The sequence below is a fragment of the Rhinolophus hipposideros genome (genome assembly GCF_964194185.1).
Source record: "Rhinolophus hipposideros genome assembly, chromosome: 2".
Classification (NCBI taxonomy): domain Eukaryota; kingdom Metazoa; phylum Chordata; class Mammalia; order Chiroptera; family Rhinolophidae; genus Rhinolophus; species Rhinolophus hipposideros.
In genome coordinates this window covers 50208468-50227373 of record NC_138048.1, presented here as the reverse complement: position 1 = coordinate 50227373, position 18906 = coordinate 50208468, and the positions used below count along the sequence as shown (strand labels likewise).

General features: G+C 42.5%; 1 protein-coding gene across 20 annotated transcripts in view; it reads right to left on the bottom strand.

Annotated features, from left to right (window-relative positions):
- The window catches only part of KALRN (kalirin RhoGEF kinase), a 621535-nt gene that overhangs the window by 54621 nt on the left and 548008 nt on the right, over positions 1–18906 (bottom strand). For 10 of the 20 annotated variants that reach the window (XM_081025698.1, XM_081025718.1, XM_081025720.1 and 7 more), the window contains 3 exons: positions 6035–6318; positions 4732–4836; positions 1436–1531 (listed from right to left, as the gene is read on the bottom strand). In XM_081025698.1, the coding sequence (XP_080881824.1) occupies positions 1436–1531; positions 4732–4836; positions 6035–6318 (485 nt within the window). The remainder of the gene's footprint in view (positions 1–1435; positions 1532–4731; positions 4837–6034; positions 6319–18906) is intronic. The other 10 variants (XM_081025696.1, XM_081025700.1, XM_081025702.1 and 7 more) reach the window with 3 other exon arrangements.

Below are 18906 nucleotides of genomic sequence, written 5' to 3'. Positions count from 1 at the left end.
AAAGATTCTAATATTTTCTTATTAGAGGGCACCCCCGTCTGCTTATGTAGGTGAGAGGGAGGTCATGAGCCCTCCCTGATGGAAGACCCATCAGGACAGGGAAGCCTGGAGGCGGACCAGGGTGGGGGAAGATCGAGCAATGGATACTGCAAGGGTCCAGGCATGAGGTCAGGGCCCAGGATTGGGTGGTGAAAGAGAAACTGAAAAAAAACAAAAGAAAACAGAGGGGAGGGTATGACTTTTAAGAAAAAAAATAATTTCAATGCTATTTGGAGAATGAAGAGGGTGTATGAGCCAGTGTGGAGAGGAAAGGAGAACAAGTGAGGGGTGGTCAGAGAGGCATGCTGAACACAAGAGCACTCAACTCGCCTCAGTGAGACAGGGAGAGATGGCAGGAAAACGGACAACCTTCAAGAGTGTGACACTAGTTACTGAAAACACCAGCTAATTTGTTTTTTTTTTGTTTGTTTGTTTTAGTGAAGAAGGAAAATTAGAAGGAAAAGAAGAAAGTCATATGTGTTAAGTTTCACTGGTACACGGTAAGCTGGGATATTTGCAAAGGAAGTTACTGTAATTAAAATTATTATCAGGCAGATTTCCCTAGAGAGCATCCATCATTTTCCTCTGATTCCTGGGCCAAATGGAGAAGGGTTTAAATGGTACTGATTAACAGGATTTGCCCAACAGAAATCTGGCAGAAGCAGACATTTGTCCTAATGAGAGTTGCAGGAAAAACCAAATGAGTGACGTGAATGAGAGCACAGAAAAGGAAAATGCTTCAAATTGTCCTCCTGTAGTGATACACTTAAATGTAAAAGTATGGGAGTAGAGGAACAGCTGTATCCAAAAAGGAGCTCTTTCTCTGGCATTAATTCTGAAACCCTGAACCAGCTCAGACTCATAACAAGACATGCACCAGCTCCCTTAATTTCTTGGGGTGAGCCATCCATGTACTTTTGCCCATTCCCCTTCATAATGAGCAATCAACTTTTGTAAGACTTTGCAAGGTAGAAGGCTATCTGAGGTCCCCAAATAAAATTATTCTGTGCTTTCAAAGATCCAATCTATGTTCTGTGTCTCAGCAGGAAAGATAGTTTCAGGGCTAACTAGATACACATCAATCACTGTCCAAACGTCACTTCCCCGGAGGCCATTGGACGCGGCATACAGGAAGGCTATTTTGTCTTGGATCCTTTTCACTTATCATCAATGTGACAATGCCAATAGAGCTTGTTAATTGCCCATGTCCATTCTCAAAGAAAGCCAAAAAGGACTTTGAGACACAGATTTTTAGAAATCACCATTAGCTAGAAACAATCCTATAGGAGGAATGAGGATAGGTACACAGGAGAACATTGCAGCTACACACGCCAGACCCTAGGAGCCGCATGGAGGTGAGACACAGGCAAAACTGCCTCCAGGACTCCCCACTTACCAGCTTGCTTTTGACCAACTGTTCTATTGCACTGACAAGGTCTGCAGCAGTAGGAACTTCGGCGGAAGCCTGCCGGGCTGCTAGCAAAGAAGAGGACTGCAAGACATCGAGCAGCAAAGGAAAAGCAGATTAGCAAGGAATGAGGAATAGTGATTAAGAAGCAAAACAGCAAGTCCAAAGCTCAAGAAGGGCAAGGCAAGCAAAGTTCTCCATTTAGAGGGAAGAGATGACAGAGGGAGATAGGGGGTGTGGTGTAGGACAGACCTGCCTGACTCCTTGTCAAGAATTCTGGCCAGCAGAGAGGCAGGGATGGGACTAGGCTCTCCTTATGCAGGCCAAAGGGGCTGAGGGGCGGGGTCTCTGTGTTCCCTGGGAGGCCAATAGGTAAGGGCTGTACCCACTGACAGTAGTTTGGGGGGGAGGGATAGACAAGACTAGCCACTCACTACAGGGCTGTTCTATGCTGTTCCAGATATGGAAGGAGTCAAAAACCTAGCCTTGAGTGTGTCCAAAGAAGAGAAGCCGTCCTTGCTTTATCTTAAATATGGATCTTCACTATGTGTTAAGCAAAAATGCTAGGGGCAGAGCTTCAGCAGGACCTGTGTGTTGAGTGCTGGAGTAACGAGAGACTATCCTGTTCATGGAGAAAGGGTGTTCAAACCAAGGGCCTGTCCCCTTTCCCCTCGCACCTGCAATAAGGACTGGTTCATGTGACTGTTAGGTCAGTGGTTTGGGAATTCCTGCTCACAGAGGGGCGATGTGGCTTTTATTTTTTATTCCTTCTTTCTCTTATTTGGGAAGACACTGGGGAGTCATGATTAAGCCTACACGCATGTGCAAACTTTTACCCCTGGCACGTCAAAGCAGATGGCAATGCTGTTGCCAGTGCCCAGGACACATGCTCCTTCAGTCTTCCACACCAACGACCGAGAGAAGAGAAGAGAATGTCCTGGCCATGCTCTAGCTTCAAGTTTGTCCCTAAGTTAGGGGGAAGAGTTTTAAACAGGAAGCTTCTTGTCTAACCTAAGAGTTACTTTAGGTCTTTGCCTCTGAGATGGAGGGAAAAAAAAAAAGAGTCAAATAAATGTAATTCAGTGAGACATAATAACACTCTTTTTCCTCTCTTGGGGAATGCAGGAAGAGAGTTTAAGTCTATTTGGAAATCTAAATTATCAACTTTTTGATCTAGTAATCCTACCCCTGGGAACTTATTTCAAGGACAGAAGGGAAAAGAACAAATGCTATATGTACAAAGTAATCTGTAGCAGTATTATCCAGAGTAGCAAAAATTGGAAACAACGTATGATATCACAAAACAGGCTGGTCAAGCAAATTATGGCACATCAAATAAATGAAATACTCTCCAGCTACAAAAATTATATTTGTGAAAGTAAAATTAATAAGATTTAAGGAAATATTAAATAAAACACACATGCATATGAACAAGTATTAGAAGGAAACATGGAGAATTAAAGTAGTCGCATATTAAAATGGGTGGACTTTTCAAAATTCCTTTTACATTGCTGTAAAAATTATTTTAAGAAATCCAACTTCATTTGCTAGAACTTCTGAGATCACCAAATATTCCAGAAAAACAAAGGTACAGAAATCAAATAAGTAGGACTGAGGAGGGTTAATGAGTCTAGAAAGAGATTGTTGCCATCTGCCCTATTTCTGGCTACGAAAACGGCTACACAAATGTCTAGGGGTAAGTCTGCATTTTCAGTTAAAAATTACTCAGAAACAACATAATATCCTTTTCCCCCAAACAAGCCATATCTGAGAGAATTAGAGGGAGAGGGTTCGTGACCTTTATTTCTCTTATACAACCTGGCACCTCTGGGTGGAGAGCTGTGTGGGATGGCAGATAATGTGACATGAGTGTCCTACTCCCCATATACACTATCACTGTTTATGGAACATTTTACAAGGATAGGCCTCTGGGAACACAGCAGGTTGGTTCTCGTTCCCATCTCAAGGTGAAGCACAGGCACTTCTGTCTCTGGGAATCCCGGATGGGCACCATGCCACGCTTCCTGCTACTTTTTTCCCAACAGTCAGGAGTCAGAGCTGCATTCTAGCAAATGAAGGAGGGGCCACAACTGTGCCCTTCTCATGGGTGAGTCACAGAGGGGGCAGCAACCACTTCTTAGTCATCATCCTGTCTCTAGAATCTGTCCCTCTGGCACAGAGGAAGCCCTCAATTCATGTCTGTGGTTAACGATCCAAGTAGAAAGCAGAGAGCATTAAAACCAGAACCGGGGTATCGCCAGAAACGCTACAGCGTCTGAAAACAGTACTTTTTGAATTGTACCCTAGGTGGTACTGTGTGCTGGGTCCACCGTGTCAGAGGAGGCTGCCACACTGCAAGGCAGAGCACTAGAGAGTTAAGGGAGACCGTGGACGGGGGCTAAGCCACTGCCACCACCACCACCACCACTACCAAATGACACTCTGAAAAGCAAATGCAAATGACAATCAAAAACTGAAACCACCACTTCAACCTCCAGACTCCAAAGGACAGCAACACTAAGAAAAGACAGGAAAAACACAACGCAGTGAAAGTGAGTGACACTGCACACAATTAGAGCAGCCCCAAGCCTCGAGTCAGAACCGGGAAGCGCATCCAACCTCAGCCTGTGCTCCAGAACAACGGGAACGATCACCCTGGGATTAGAGGCCCAGCGGACATCACACTTCAGACACCCAGAAGCCTCTGCCAGGTGAGTCAGAACATTTTGCAAAACAGAGAACTTGAGCAACCTGGCATGTTAGGTTCGCCTGCCTTGGACAGCAACCTCCCTTTAGCAGCATTTCCATCCTCATGCCGTGTTTGCAGAATTTTAACAGCACTGAGCTTGACTGGAAGTTACCATTACTTGGGTTTTAGAGTTGAGTATAGGAAAAACAATCAACTGAAACATCAGCCATACAGTTAGTCACAACAAAATGATCACGACCCAGAACCACCCCAGATTCCTTTTTGAGACAAATAGTGACTTTGGGGATCTGCTGCTTCCAAAGATGGAGCCATTACCCTTCACCAATAGGCCGAGATACCAGGCAGATCACCACTCTGAGCATTCTTCACACGTCTGCACTGCCCAGAATGAGGTCAGACCTCCAGGGTTAGGGGAGGGAGCCCCTACCAAATACAGACAGAATCTATATCACCACAGATTCACGTGATATAAGAGACAACAAGGGAGAGAGTATTACTACCCTTCCACACACACAAAACGAAATCCCATGCATTACACACTGCTCTTTCAAGTGAGGATGTGAAGAAGTCCTACCATCTCGTCCTGTGTGGGGTCATTGTCAAAGATCTTCATAGGTGGAGGGAGGGGTGTGTGTGACTCTTCATCTGGCTCATCTTCACCCCAACCTTTCTTGCTCTTCTAGAACAAAAGAAAGGCATTAGTCACTGTTTCATATAGCTAAAGATACCAATGGACTTACATTTTTTTAAAGAAAACAACAACATATAAGATACTTCCTTTCTCAACACACCCCTATTTTTCAGCTTCTGTGTCCTCCGCGGTAGGATAGGTATACCTGCTTATCTCAAAGGACAGCGAGAACCAAATGGGGGAAAACACACACACACACACACACACACACACACACACGCCATCTACCTCACTGATTAGCCAGGAAGAGTGGTCAGAGAAAGCCTAACTTCTCAAGTTTTTGAAGGACTATTAAACCACCATCTGAATATCACCAAGCTTTACAGTTGTTTTCAGAGGAAGAAATAGCAGACAGCATAAAATTACAAAGAGAGTCTGGTTACACATCAGGAAGTATTTCTCAGCCACATCAGTGACCAGAGTAGGTTGGCTTGCCAGATAAAACAGCTATCTCATTCCCCCAACCAAAACATACCCACTGCATTTTGATCACAGAATCTCAGCTTTGGAAGTTGGAAAGCTGCTCAGAGGTTATCCAGTCTGGGCTCTTGGCTTATCCAGGGGTCTCTCTGACTGTTACGTGAGGTCATACAGTCTCCCAAACCCTTCCAGCATGGGTGTTGGCTCATTTTCATGAAGGCTTATTTCATCACTGGTTGCCCCTCTCCCCCACTGAAGTCTCTGAGCTACAACCTTTCCTGCTGTAACTTTCACCTGTTAACCATAATTCTCCCCTCTAGAGTGACCCTGACTTGTCTACTCCCATTTATATGTAGTATTGCTCAAGATATTCATAAACAGCTACAATCTCCCATAACAGTGTTCTGTTTTCCGAGGGAAATGGTCTCCATTCTTTTATTCTTACTCTGAACAGGTCTAGCAGGTTTTGACACAGTCCTTAGCAGAGGCAGGAGACTGAGTGACCAACTGGCTCCCTGTGGAGCCAAAGCTGGCAAAACGGTGTCGCTGGATATCCTACGTGTTAGTCTCTGAATTGGTCACACATAAAACTGACAAGGTCTTGAGACTGCAAAGAACTCAGGTCACATAGGCTTAAGAAGATACACTGTTGGGGACTAGAGACTGCCTAGGTTACCACACCATAGAAAGATGCCTCCCATGGTTCCAGGAAGGATATCTGTCAGAAGCCCTTCCTGATGGAAGGCTCCCGGCTGCATGTACGTACCTCATCAGCGCTGTCTCCCTGAGGCGTCGTCTCATCCCCAGGCTTGGGAGATCCCAGGTCAAAGCTCTTCCGACCATCCCGTACTTTCTTCTGCTTCTTGATGTTTCCATCTGCTTTCCCACTGTTGAGCCGGCGCACAGGACTCGTCAGCCATTTCTTAAGGGTGTTGGTGGAGCGCTTGGGACCAGGGGAGCTGTGGATGGAGTTCAGGGAGGGCTGAGCCTGCAGGTTGGCCACTGACTCAGACTTGCCGCCATTTTCATTCGAGGAATGAGAGTATCCATCTAAGGAAAAAGAACATCCAGACATGGCCATGTCAGAGGCAGGGAAGGCAGGTGGCCAGCCTGGGAGTAAGGCAGCTCTGTCCTCAGAAGCTAGAACACAAAGCAGAATGTCAAGGCCAGCTGCAGACCCCAGCCAAGGAAACCCTCTCTGGAACAGCAGCAATAGCCGACATATGCAGTTTTTAGTATGTAAGGCACCGTTCCACGTGCTGTGGATACAGGAGTGGACAGAAGATGAAGACTCCTGCCTTCATGGGAAAAAATCAAGATCCTGCCTTCATGGGAAAAAAATCAAGATCCTAAACAAGAATTACCAAACAATAACAATGTCACAGAGCACCTATTAGTGTATTCTAAAGATATGTAAATCATAGATTTTATTTTCATAGGCCCTTTATCTAGTTGGGGGAGAAAGAGAGAGAGAGAGAGAGAGAGAGAGAGAGAGAGAGAGAGAGAGAGAGAGAGAGAGAGAGAGAGAAAACACAGAGCACGCAAAGTAAAGATAAATTCACAAGCAGTATGAGATTAATTGCCAAAGGGCTGGTATGGACTAGACGATAAGGAGGCAGAGTTCAGCGGAGGGTCAGATCAATGTTGGCGGGATTGGTCTATAAAGGTCGAATGGAAGAGATGTGTCTGACTGGAAGAGAAAGGAGAAGGAATTCCAAAGGGGGCAGACAGTGGGAACAAAAGCATAGAGGCAGTACAATTGAAAAGTTAAGTCAACGCAGCCCATAAGTAAACCTTCTGAATGAAATAAACATGAACAGAGAAGGAGAAATTGCGTAGAAAGGTTAGTGAGGACCTTTAATCATAAACTAGAGGAGTGTGAACTGTATTGTGAGACTTTCTTGGGATGATACGAGAAAAAAGGGTTTGTTTGTTTGTTTGTTAGTTTGTTAATTAATCTGGTAACTGTATACAGCACAGCCCTGGGAAGGAGGAATTAGAATCCAGAAGACACAGGGCTGTGTCTGGGGAGTGCAAAGGAATGAGTGTGAGGCATTTCAAAACAAGAAGTCATACTGTTAGTGTCTGGATGACAATCAAAGGTAAGTTGTCTCTCTGTATGCTGCTGCTTCTCGTTACCAAGATGGTCCTGGGAGAATACGTGACCACCTCTAATCCCACAGTGCCAGTGTGCATATTGCTATCTAAACCAAATCCATGACTAGGTATTTAAACAAATAATTGCAGTGGCCTTTTACACCTACTCATCTCAAAGACTGAATCACCTTTTCCTGTAATGACTTTCTCCTCGACCCAGACTAGATGTCTAATCTAGCCTTGGAGGCCCTCTTGCCTAGACAAAGAAGAAACAAAGTCCTCAAAGGTGAATGAATGCTTTTGCTACTAGAGAACTGTCTCCAGCTCGTACAACTGGCTGATCTCCACAGCACCAAGCCTGGCCCTGCAGGGACATTCTGAGATATTGCTAGAATTCTGTGCATATTTTAGAAAATAACAGCAGAATAGTTGCATCTAGGAGCAGAAAAATGGTGCTCCCTGGTATGAAGCATAACTTACTGGGTTGCTCTGCCGAGGGACTCTGTGGGGATCGATTGACTTGGTTGGCGTCCCTTTAAGGACAGAGTTGTAATCTTATCTCAGAGAATTCCTTGCTGGCGGTGGTCTAGAGTATGTTGACATTATTTCTGAAGTGTTTGCTATGGGTCAAACTCCTGTTCTCTGAGGCCTGTGTGATAAACATCTCCCCAGCACTGGCAGTGGACCCAGGCCTTTCTGTCACCTTTCTGCTGATAAGCTGCATACGCTTTTCATTCACCAGGCCCCTGGGATACCACATGGCTCTTTTAAATCCAAGCCTTCAAAAGTCAGATTTATCAGCACATACTGTGTCAGCAGAACTAGAGGCCCAGCCACATTAACTGTGCCTTGTGCTACTCAGCAAGGCAGATGACTGTCCAAGTTTTCTGTTCTATGGAAAATCATTGCCTGGCTTTGAGATTCACTGGTGTAAAATCTGACGGACCGTTCTTTTTTCTCCCATTGTCATCTGGTTCTGCTTTGGTGCATTTTGTACAAATTAATAGCAAGAGTACAAATTACAAAGTACAACTGAAAAAATGAAGAGTATTCTCAATTTTGTTGTCTCTATGTAAACAATGAGCGCCATTCAACCACAGTCCACATAAAAGAGATCACCTTGTTTCCTTTTTTTCCTCCGTTTGGAGATATAATTGACATAACATTATATTAGTCCAAGGCATATAATACAATGATTTGATATATGAGGACTGACAAGTTCGCGAAGTTGTTCCAACAATGTTGTTGACATTTTTTATCAGAGGGATTATTCATTATTCATTTGTACCAACTGGACAGTTAACCAGGTTTACTATTTGGAAGGGCTTTTCAGCTGCGTGAAAAAGTTAGACGAAAACGACCTGAACTTCTTGCCAACAATTCATGACTCTTGCATCATGACAATGCACCAGCTCACACGGCACTGTCTGTGAGGGAGTTTTGAGCCAGTCAACAAATAATTGCATTGGGACACTCTCCCTACCTGATCTGGCCCCCAATGACTTCTTTCTTTACCCCAAGATAAAGGAAATAGTGAAAAGAAGACATTTTGATGGCATTCAGGACACCAAGGGTAATAGGACGACAGCTCTGATGGCCATTTCAGAAAGAGTTCCAAAACTGCTTTGAAGGGTGGACTAGGCGCTGGTGTTGGTGCGTAGCTTCCCAAGGGAAGTACTTGGAAGGTGACCATAGTGATATTTAGCAGTGAAGCATGTAGCCCTTTTTCTAGGATGAGTTTGTGAACTTAATTGTCAGACCTCGTATGTATATGTATTGTGAAATGATCACCACAATAAGTTTAGTTAACAACCATCATCTCACATAGTTATAATTTTTCTTCTTGTGATGAGAACTTTTACTAAATCACTTTGAATACATGGTTATAAAAGAATGTGGTATCATTTAGTTTAGAAAACTTGTACTTAATTCATCACTACTTCAAAGAATGATTGGCATGTTATGCTCCTTCCATCTTTGGAAAATCGTTGCCATTAGTTGTTTGAGAATTTAATCTAGTACCTTTCCAGGCACAACAGTTAAGTGACTGATTTGTAACAACTATAACAATAATGCTGTTATCTCATCAAGCTGAGGTAGGTGGTGTTTTATTCTCATTTTAGGAAACAGAAAATCAGAATACTTCAGGAAACCAAGGCTCACAATGGCAGAGAGGCAAAATTTAAACTCAGATCTGACTCCACTGTACATATATCTAATCTTATTCCTACATTTGTATTTGCTCCATATATTTCTAATTTTACTATGAAATATTTTTAAAATACAGAAAAATATAGAAAAAGATTTAACATCCATGTACCCACCACTTAGATATGATAAATGTAGGTATTTTTTTGCCATATTAGCTTCAGATTTTTAAAAAAGAAATAAAAGATTATAGACATAGTTAAAGACTTTCTTTTTTATTTTTTGCTTATTCGCAATCCTGTTTCTCAGTTTCCCTTCCCAGACTTAAATTCTCTTCTGAAGTTGCTGTGCATCTTTCCCATCCATATTGTTAGCCATTTACTGTGTATGCAAATATATTATTATTTTGTTTTATATTTTATATAATTACAATGTATCAGTTTGCAACTTGCTCATTTATTTAAAGTTATTTCAGATTTACCCATGTTCATACATGTAGATCTAGTTCATTCATTTTGATTGTTGAATAGTATTCTTTCTTAGGACATATATGATACTTGTAATACATTTTCCTAACAATAGACATTTAGGTTGTTACACACATCCACCACCCCCCCCCCCACACACACACAAACACACCTGTATAGAGTAATTTAAGCAATCCTCTTTGCATATGTGTGGGAATTCCTCTAGGACAGTGCTTCCCAAACTACCTGTGGTAAGAGGTTACAACCATTTTTCTTATTTCTAGTCTGTTTTGGACCAATACTTTTATGAAATACAAAGTCATACTCTTAGATGTCATAGAAATGTGAAATTGTTATAAAAGCTTCTAAATGCTTACTCTCATCTTCTTACTTACCTCACTGTGGATTGGAAACAAATAGCTCGCAAACCTTCACCATCTGCAGATCAAACATTGAGTAGTACCACTGTCAACTCTACAGCATCTAAACCATACACTCAAGGTGGAGTCGCTGGGTTTAGGGAATACGCATCACCAACTTAACTAGGTATCGTCACGGACTCTCTGATTTACTCCCATCGACTTGTGCAAAAATTCTCCTCTTTCTGTGTTCTCCTTGAGAGACACAGAATGTATATTAGCACATAATTGTCCTCTGGAAAAATTAAATGTGTTCTCCTTAACCAAAATATAGACTTCAAGGAAGTAAAGTGAGAGGAATATAGAATGCTTCGGTAACAAATGAAAAGGTAAAATCCAGGGCCTCTAGATCAACAGGAAATGCATCCTATAGTTGGAATCTCAGCCACAACTGGAAAAACAGAAAACTTGGCAGGGTAATCCATGAAGGTTCAACTTCATAGACTGAGTGGCATAAGCTTATGTGTTTGGTCATGGGAATATGATACGAATGAAATCAAGACAATCTAAATAAGCCAACAAACAACAAACTCTGATCGATCAACAGACTTTCATACTATGTTTCACCCCTACTTCCTTCAATTTCCAAGTCATCTCTCTAAACCACCCAAATTTTTCCTTAATACCTGAGGAAAGAAGACATGCTCTATAGTCACAGAACATATTCCAAAGCTTAACCAATGACTAGAGAATTCCTGACACCAACATGCATCTCTTAATGATATTTTGTTAAAGTTGATGAAAAGAGAAGCTCTGCTGGTTTGATAATTTTCCTGCCTGGCTTACGTAATCCAAGGACAACCTACTGATGCCTACTCAGTGGATTGCAACATAGAGATGACCTGGGATCTGGACCTGCTCTGCCACTAACTAGCTAGGTAGCTCCAGACACTCGGGCCTCTGTTTCTTCATGGACAAAATGGACGGATAAGACAGGACGCATTCAAAGTCTGTGTCTACCACTGACGAGCTGTATGACTCTGGGCCAGTTACTTAGCCTCCCTATATTTCAGTTTTCTTATCAGTAAATGAAGATAATATTAGTATTTATCCCATAGAGTTGTTATTAGGATTAAGGAGTTAATATTTGTAAAGTGCTAAGGACACTCTAGACCATAGGAAGCACCATATAAATTAAAAAAAAAAAAAAATCAATGAAACCATAAAAGTCTTCCCTAATTCCACGACTGTGATTGTATTCTGTATGTTCCTTCATTCCGTTTGTATGTTCTTCTAAAGGTTAGATTCACTCATTTAAGGCCATTTTTGAGTTCAAAGGTTTATGCATCATGAAAGCAAAGAAAAACTTAATGCTGCCAGTTGCCATAATGTGTCCTTCTCCCTCCCCACCTCAAGTAACCAGTCCTATGACCAATGCCTAAAATCTCCTCTGACAATAAGGAAGTCACATCTTTGGACTAGGAGGCCACTGTTGTCCCACCTGAAGTGTAAGCAGTGCAAGTTCCTTTCTGGAGGTGACACAAACCGCCTCACCTATAGTGTATCTGAGCTAGGGGTATCTACGGAGCGGGAGCTTCTGCCGGCCTTTGTGACCAGGCATCATAGCAACATGTTTCCAAGCAGCACAGGAGGTGAGAGCTGTCTGCTTGACATGAAGATGAAAACTGGAAAGAAGCCCATGCGAGTCTGTTTCACTGAACACACCCTAACACGTCCACTGTCCTTCTTTTACTTGCGTAGCCCTTGTTTAGCAACCAAAATAGAAGATATTTGTGTACAACATGGGTAGTAATTGATCATACTAGAAATGTGTTATATCTAAATAGAGCTCATTTATAAACTCCATTTCCTTTTTACAGAGTTTCAACTCATATTTATTTCACTCAAAAAAAGCTGCTTCTACCCGTTTCGGTTTAGTGTAAAATTTGCAAAACTACTCTGAAAGCAAAACACGTTGTGTACAAGTCATCAAAGAATACAAATTTATGATATGGCAAATGCCTAATGGCTGCATCACAGGATTGTCATTCACTATTTTTCTAATCACAAACAACTGATTCAGCCTTCTTTCCCACTGACCTCAAAGTGAGCTGAAAGTAAAGAAGGGCTACACTGCCTAGACAAAAAAAGAAGACAGTTCTATTAGTTTTGTGGGTTAAGTATCCCCAAAGACCAGGAAGAGTGTCCTTGAAAGGGCGAGGCTGGGGCTCCGGGGAGCATACATACGTGCATGTGCCCTCCAGGGTTTCAATGGATCGTAAGCACCCCAGAGGCGTAACTCACTACGTTGGCCCACAATTTTCTACTGCTTTGAAGGCCATGACTCAGGACTAAACTACTCATTTTCACTCTCTTCTTCTAGAGTTCTGTGATGGTATACGATCACACCCCAAAGGCATGTGTTTCACATACTGTACTGTGTAATTGCTAAAAAATATGGGGTCTTCTTGTTCCATATTAAATATACCTGCTTTATCTAGATGGCCAGTGGGTCTATAAATGTCCCGCTGGTATTCATCATCACACTGTACTGGATGCCTTGACTCCAATGGCCAAAATCAGAAGAAATCACTAGATAGTTACTAGGTATTTACAGAAGAGTCCTTCAATCTCCTGTTCTTCTGTCCTGCTTTTGCTCCAATGATAAAGGAGTAATGGCAAACTCATCCTTACTGCTTTCTGTGGCTTGAGCTGTATAAGGCAAATGCATTTCAATACATCAATCTGCAGAGACCATAGACCCAAACATTGCTGTTTTCTTTGGCTTTCTCGAATCATTTACTTACTATAAAAATTATCAAAGTATTCATACATTTCCCCCCCACACTGGAAATTGCACATCTAGAGAAGGGCAAAGTGGTGGGTAAAAATTTTCTGGGCAACAAATACATAAATCCAATGGTTTGTAAGCATGGACAGCATGAAACCTACAGTGAGTATTAAAATATTCTTCACGGCATAAGATAATAGCTCTGGCAGATCTTCTAGTGGAATGCTTATGAAAGCCAATCTCCCGGCTGCATATTCAACTGAGGTCCCGAGGCTATGTACCACCAGATCCTGGCATGGCCGTCTTCCCAGCAAACCATTTTGTTGGCCATCTTGGAATCTGGTGCAAGAGGATGAAGAAAGCAGGTATGGTGACAGCAATAGGACATGGGGAGCGGGGAGGATCAGCCTGGTGCAGAAACACTGCTTCTTAACTCTACAAACTTCCTGTCCTTGCAATTGCTCCTGCCACAACTTTAGGTTAAACTTGGCAAACACACCTTGGCTCAGGAAATTCCTTTTTCCATCTCTTCACCATACCCAAGTGCAAAAACATGGTGCAAGCCCCTGCTTCCTGCTTCTTATGCCATAGCTTTTATATACTTAGTTCAGGAATCTGTTCTCCAATGAGTCCTTTGCCAACCTATCATTCTTTACCTCACCACTTTACTCAGTCTTTATGTGTTTTTTAATAACTTTTTTTTACATCTAAATCCCCATGGATTTGCAACATCTATGTCTAATTTTCCCCATTAAACTAAGAGTATAAAATGAAGGACCGCTCTGAGTCTTAAAAGCACACTGTATTGGACTATATCCTAGTTCATTTCTACTTATTGGTCCCCTTCTCTTCCCTATCCGTCGTTCCTTATCCTGGTAGAATGTGCACAGAGAGCTGAGCCATAGGGATTATTCTAAACCCAGGGGCATCCACATAGGATAGGAATGCTTTTCACCTTCCGAGACCATCGGGACATTAGCTCTTAATATAGAGATCCAACAGACAATCTCCGCAAGGGTGAAAAGTCGCACCTCTGGCTTCAATGAACTCTTTGAAATTCTGTTCTAATCCCGTCCAGATCGCCCTCACCTACTGCAGGCTCCTTCAATGCCTCCCCTGATCCTCCCCGACACCCGACCCCCTCCACCGCACCACCCGTCAGGATGCCATTGGATGCAGAGGGTAAAGTGATAAAATTCCCAGCTGCTTGTTGTTAGGATCTCCTCAGCCTCAGTTTGTCCTGCGTAATCTCTCTGAGCCAGAGACAGAGGGAGAAGAGCCCTCAAAAGGCGCTGAGTTCCCTCCACCACACCCCCAGATAATAAGCACATCCTCCTCACTCAAGGCCATTGCTGTGGCATGTGGCCACAATGACTCACTTGATTCACTACTTGAGGTGCCTTTGAAAGTTAAAGACTAAAACACTGTCTTTCTGTCTCCCTCTATTTCCCCACCGCTCTCTCCACATTCCATGGTGGATTCTGAAACTTGACATATCAGATCAGGCAAAAGTCAATGAGATGTAGCAGAGCTGCTTTTCCAAGAGTAAATATTCTAAATAGTATTTCCACCGATATGTCCATTTCACTTGCCCAGACCAGTCCACAGCCTCTGGAGAGGGAATGCACATTTCTTCCAAACAATGGAATAGAGAACTCTCCCACAGGGCTTGTGAACTGTTCAGAACGTAACCACCAAAAGACTTCACATGTTCAGACTGAAAGAAGGGCATGCCATATTTAAGTATAAAACCTAGATTTTTATGTAAGAAATGGTTACAACTTGTGACAAGGCAACAAGAATCAGTGGATAAGTAGGGACTGAGGTCACCTGAGATCTGCTTTCATCTATAAAGGGATCATGAGCACAAGGAGGTGACCTAGTCAGGACACGTGGCACCTGCCAAGTTCCACGGATAGGCATTTTTCTCTAGCTTCATCTCTTCACACGCAGCCCTCTCAAGCTCCATACATGGCAGGTAAGACAAATTTCCCTGGTATAATAGGGCCATTCCTGAGTCCAGGATGTATCCATACCTGAGTTTTCTCCTCGGCCTTCAAGTAAACCCCAGGTAGATTAAATGAGCTCCCTATTAATTTACATAGCCACATTTTCCACTTTTCAGATTGTGTGAATGTAAATAAATTCAATCCTTGTAATATGCACCAAGCCTCAAAATAACATTACACAAATTACTGGATAGAACTGAAGACTCTCTCAGAGAATGACCAAGCCTACCTTTCAGCTTTTCTTTCCTGCAAGCAGATTCTTCATTCACAAAGATTTCTGCACTGATATTTTTCTTTCCATTCCCAACGTCACCGCCCTCATTCAGATCTTTTAGATCCACTTGCTTTAACTATGTAACGACCTCTGAATTGCTCTCTCTGCATCTAGTATTTTCCTTTTACCTATTCGACCTCTCTCTGCTGCAAGAACAATGACATTGTTTTGTGCACTTAAGTCACTGTTTAAAACTTCATCTGTAAAATTTACCTCGTCAGCCTGCCATGTAAGCCGCTCCATGGTCAGGCCTGAGTTTACCTTTCCAGCTCTATGAGTTTCCATTCTTTGATAACCCAAGGTTCTCAAACAGTGGTGTGCAGACCAGTAATGCCAAGCACCATTTGGGAATTTGGTACCAATGCAAATTCTTGGGTCCCATTCCAGAGCTACTGGGTGACAAACTATGGGGATAGCCCAGCACTGTGTGTTTTAATAAGCCCTCCAAGTAATTTCGATGTATGCTAAAGTTTGGAAACGACTACTCTGTAAGAACCCTCCACTTTAGTCTAATTGTTCAGTTCACTGCACCACCGGGTAGCATTCCTCATACCACCCTGCTGCCTCTCTGCTTGCCTAAAGCGTACCTAGGACTTCTTAGATGACGAAGCCCAGCATGTTCTCCTATTGCTCTGGGAGTACCTCTTGTATCATTCATTTGGCACTGATAAATGTCTGTTCATGCGCTTAACCTCCTTAACTCTAAGTGAAGTCCTGGAGAACACAGATATCCTCCATCTTTATATCCTCAGCACCAACTCTTTGGTCACAGAGGAGCTCATGAAACGGTTGGTGATGAACAGCTCAGGACAAAGAAAGAGAAATCATTGGAATCTGACTATTTTTAGGCCCAGAGACCTCTAAGAAAAGTCAGTGTCAGTTGAGGCACTAGGGCTTCCTGTTCCTTACGATGCTCTAAGTGGCACCCAGTCGATTAAGATACATTACACAAAGTTACCTGTTTCCTGGCTGCAGGACTTCTAGGAAACTTTCATAGGCTAATTAACATACTCATGTAGATGATGACTCTTCAAGAAGAACATATAGCATTTACCAAATTCTATTAAGATATGATAGAAAGCAGTGTAGTTAGCACTGATCTTGGCTATTATTCCACCTCAGTCTGCAATACAAAAAGTGAATCAGATTCCCTAGGATGGTATCCCGAACGCAGGATTGCCAGTCAAACTCAAAACCTCTTAAAAACACCAAAGTAGGAGATAAATGACAGTCTAGCCCAGTTATTTTCAGCTGGTGCACTATCACATCAGAGTCTACCCAGAAGCCAGCGGGAAGCCCGACCTGGATTCCACTTACAATGTGCCCTTCAGGAGTAACCTTACCCAAAGGTAACCATGCCAGGCTTAATTACAGAAGCAGAGGGAAAGACTTAAGCAGGGTGATGCTGGAAAGCGTATGACTGACTGTAATTAAGCACTACTTAACTGAAAATGTTGCAATGGAAATTCTCCTAGGAAACCTGAGGGAAGAAGGAGGAGGAAACTGCCTATCTGGAGAGAGAAATAGGTGGCTGGTGATCAAAGACTATTTTCAGTGTCCTTTTATGGCAAACTACATTTTTGTGTGGGGTGGATGAGAAAGAAAGAATTAAGGTTTAGAGTCTCCTGGACTTTAGGTAGTTTGAGACTCTGCAGTCTTAACCTAGCCCTGTTTCTCCCAAGCACCCGTGCCACGTGAATTTTCCTCTAGGTCCTTGATATCGAGCTTGGAAAAAAGCAGCAGACCGACAAGCTGAGTTCAGCTGGGCCTCTTGGCCTGGACTGCTGGGCCAAATACAAAGTCTCGTTCTGCATTTCTCCACTTGGTGTTCTTCATGCAACTGTGCCCTCATGGCTGTCCTCGAACCATGGGGCCGCCAGGGGCCTCATGGAACCCAGAGCATAGGGTCACACCAAGGGTACACGTGGTCAAGAAAAGCCACCACCTGGATTATCTGGGGATGAGATTCACAAGCGTGATCCCATTGGCATCATTTCTTTAAAACATCTTATTTTAACATAATTTCAGATTTAGAGAAAAGTTGTAAGATTAGGACAAAGAATTCCTATATACCCTTCACCCAGATCTCTCAAACGTTACCATTTACCACTTGTTTTTTTCTCTCTCTCTCTGCTTCACTCACTTGCTCTCATTCTTTCTAAACTGTCTGAGAATAAGTCACAGGGAAGCCTCCCCCTTATCACTAAATATTTCAGTATATGTTTCCTAAAAACAAGGACGTCTTCTTTCATAACCACAGCACAATAGCAAAATCAGGAATTTAACACTGATACTCTACTTTCTTCAAAGGTTACCAACTGTCCAAATACTTTCCTTTATAGAAAAAAAGTCGTATCTTTCTTGACTTGGACATCTTTATGAGTACAAAGTAGTTATTTTGTAGAATATCCCTCTGTTTGAGTTTGCTGAATGTTTCCTTATGATAAGATTTAGAGTGTGCATTTTTGGCAAGAATAACCCTGAAAATGATGACTCACGTGAGGAGACACATACTATCCATGTGATCCAATTCTAGTGATGTGAACTTAGGTCCCTGGTTAGGGTGGTACCTGTCACTGACACAAGCTTCTAATCCATCAAGTTCAACTGCATATATGCTTAGTCCTAATGTTTTAAAGTGCTGGTACAAATCAACCCTAAGTGATGCCTGAACATAAATTCTGTGTAAAATACCCAATTCCTTTCATAAAATAATTTCCTGATCACAAATATGAGAGCATAATTTTCCACTCTATTGAAAACAGATCGCACAACGTATAATGAAAATGGGGATTACGCTAAAGGATAGAACTAGATTTTATTAAAATTTTATAAATTGTGCTTTGACATGTTATTTAAAGTTGATTGTAGCCTTGTGGGCATGCCAAAATCAGGCAAGTTGAAGTTTCCACGTGAAACTCATATTCCTAAAAGCGGATTCTAAAAGGAAGTCTGGGGTCAGGTTTGTACCCAACCCGAAAATCTATTCTACAGATATTGAAATGTCACTAAAAATGGTGTTGGAAGTTTTGGGGAAGGCGTAAAATTCTGGCTGGCTCTGTTAATTGCTTACATTAGTTTACTAATAAATACAGAAAGACCATCGTGACAAACAATGCTGGTTGCTACAGTCTGGAGTTTGGGAACCGGCCAGCTGAAAAGGCCAGAGGTTGAAGAATGGAAACATGATTCTAAGATACTGGTAGACTGTGAGGCATTTCCTCTCTCACAAGTTAAGTTTAAGTGTTAAAGGTAGGAAAAACGGCAAATAGGTGATGAGAGAATAGATCAGTGAGAACCTCAGAACGTCAAATGTTGGCCCCTAGTTTAGAAAACACTAAATGAGATTATTAACTGTTGTAACAAATAGAGCTGGGTAGAGAGGCTGAGTTGGGATGATGCCTGGAACCCTAGAAAGGTCACTTCCTAATTATATGTTATTTGCAAGGTTGGGACCAGAAACTCCCTTTAGCAAGCATTCTCTACCTTTGGG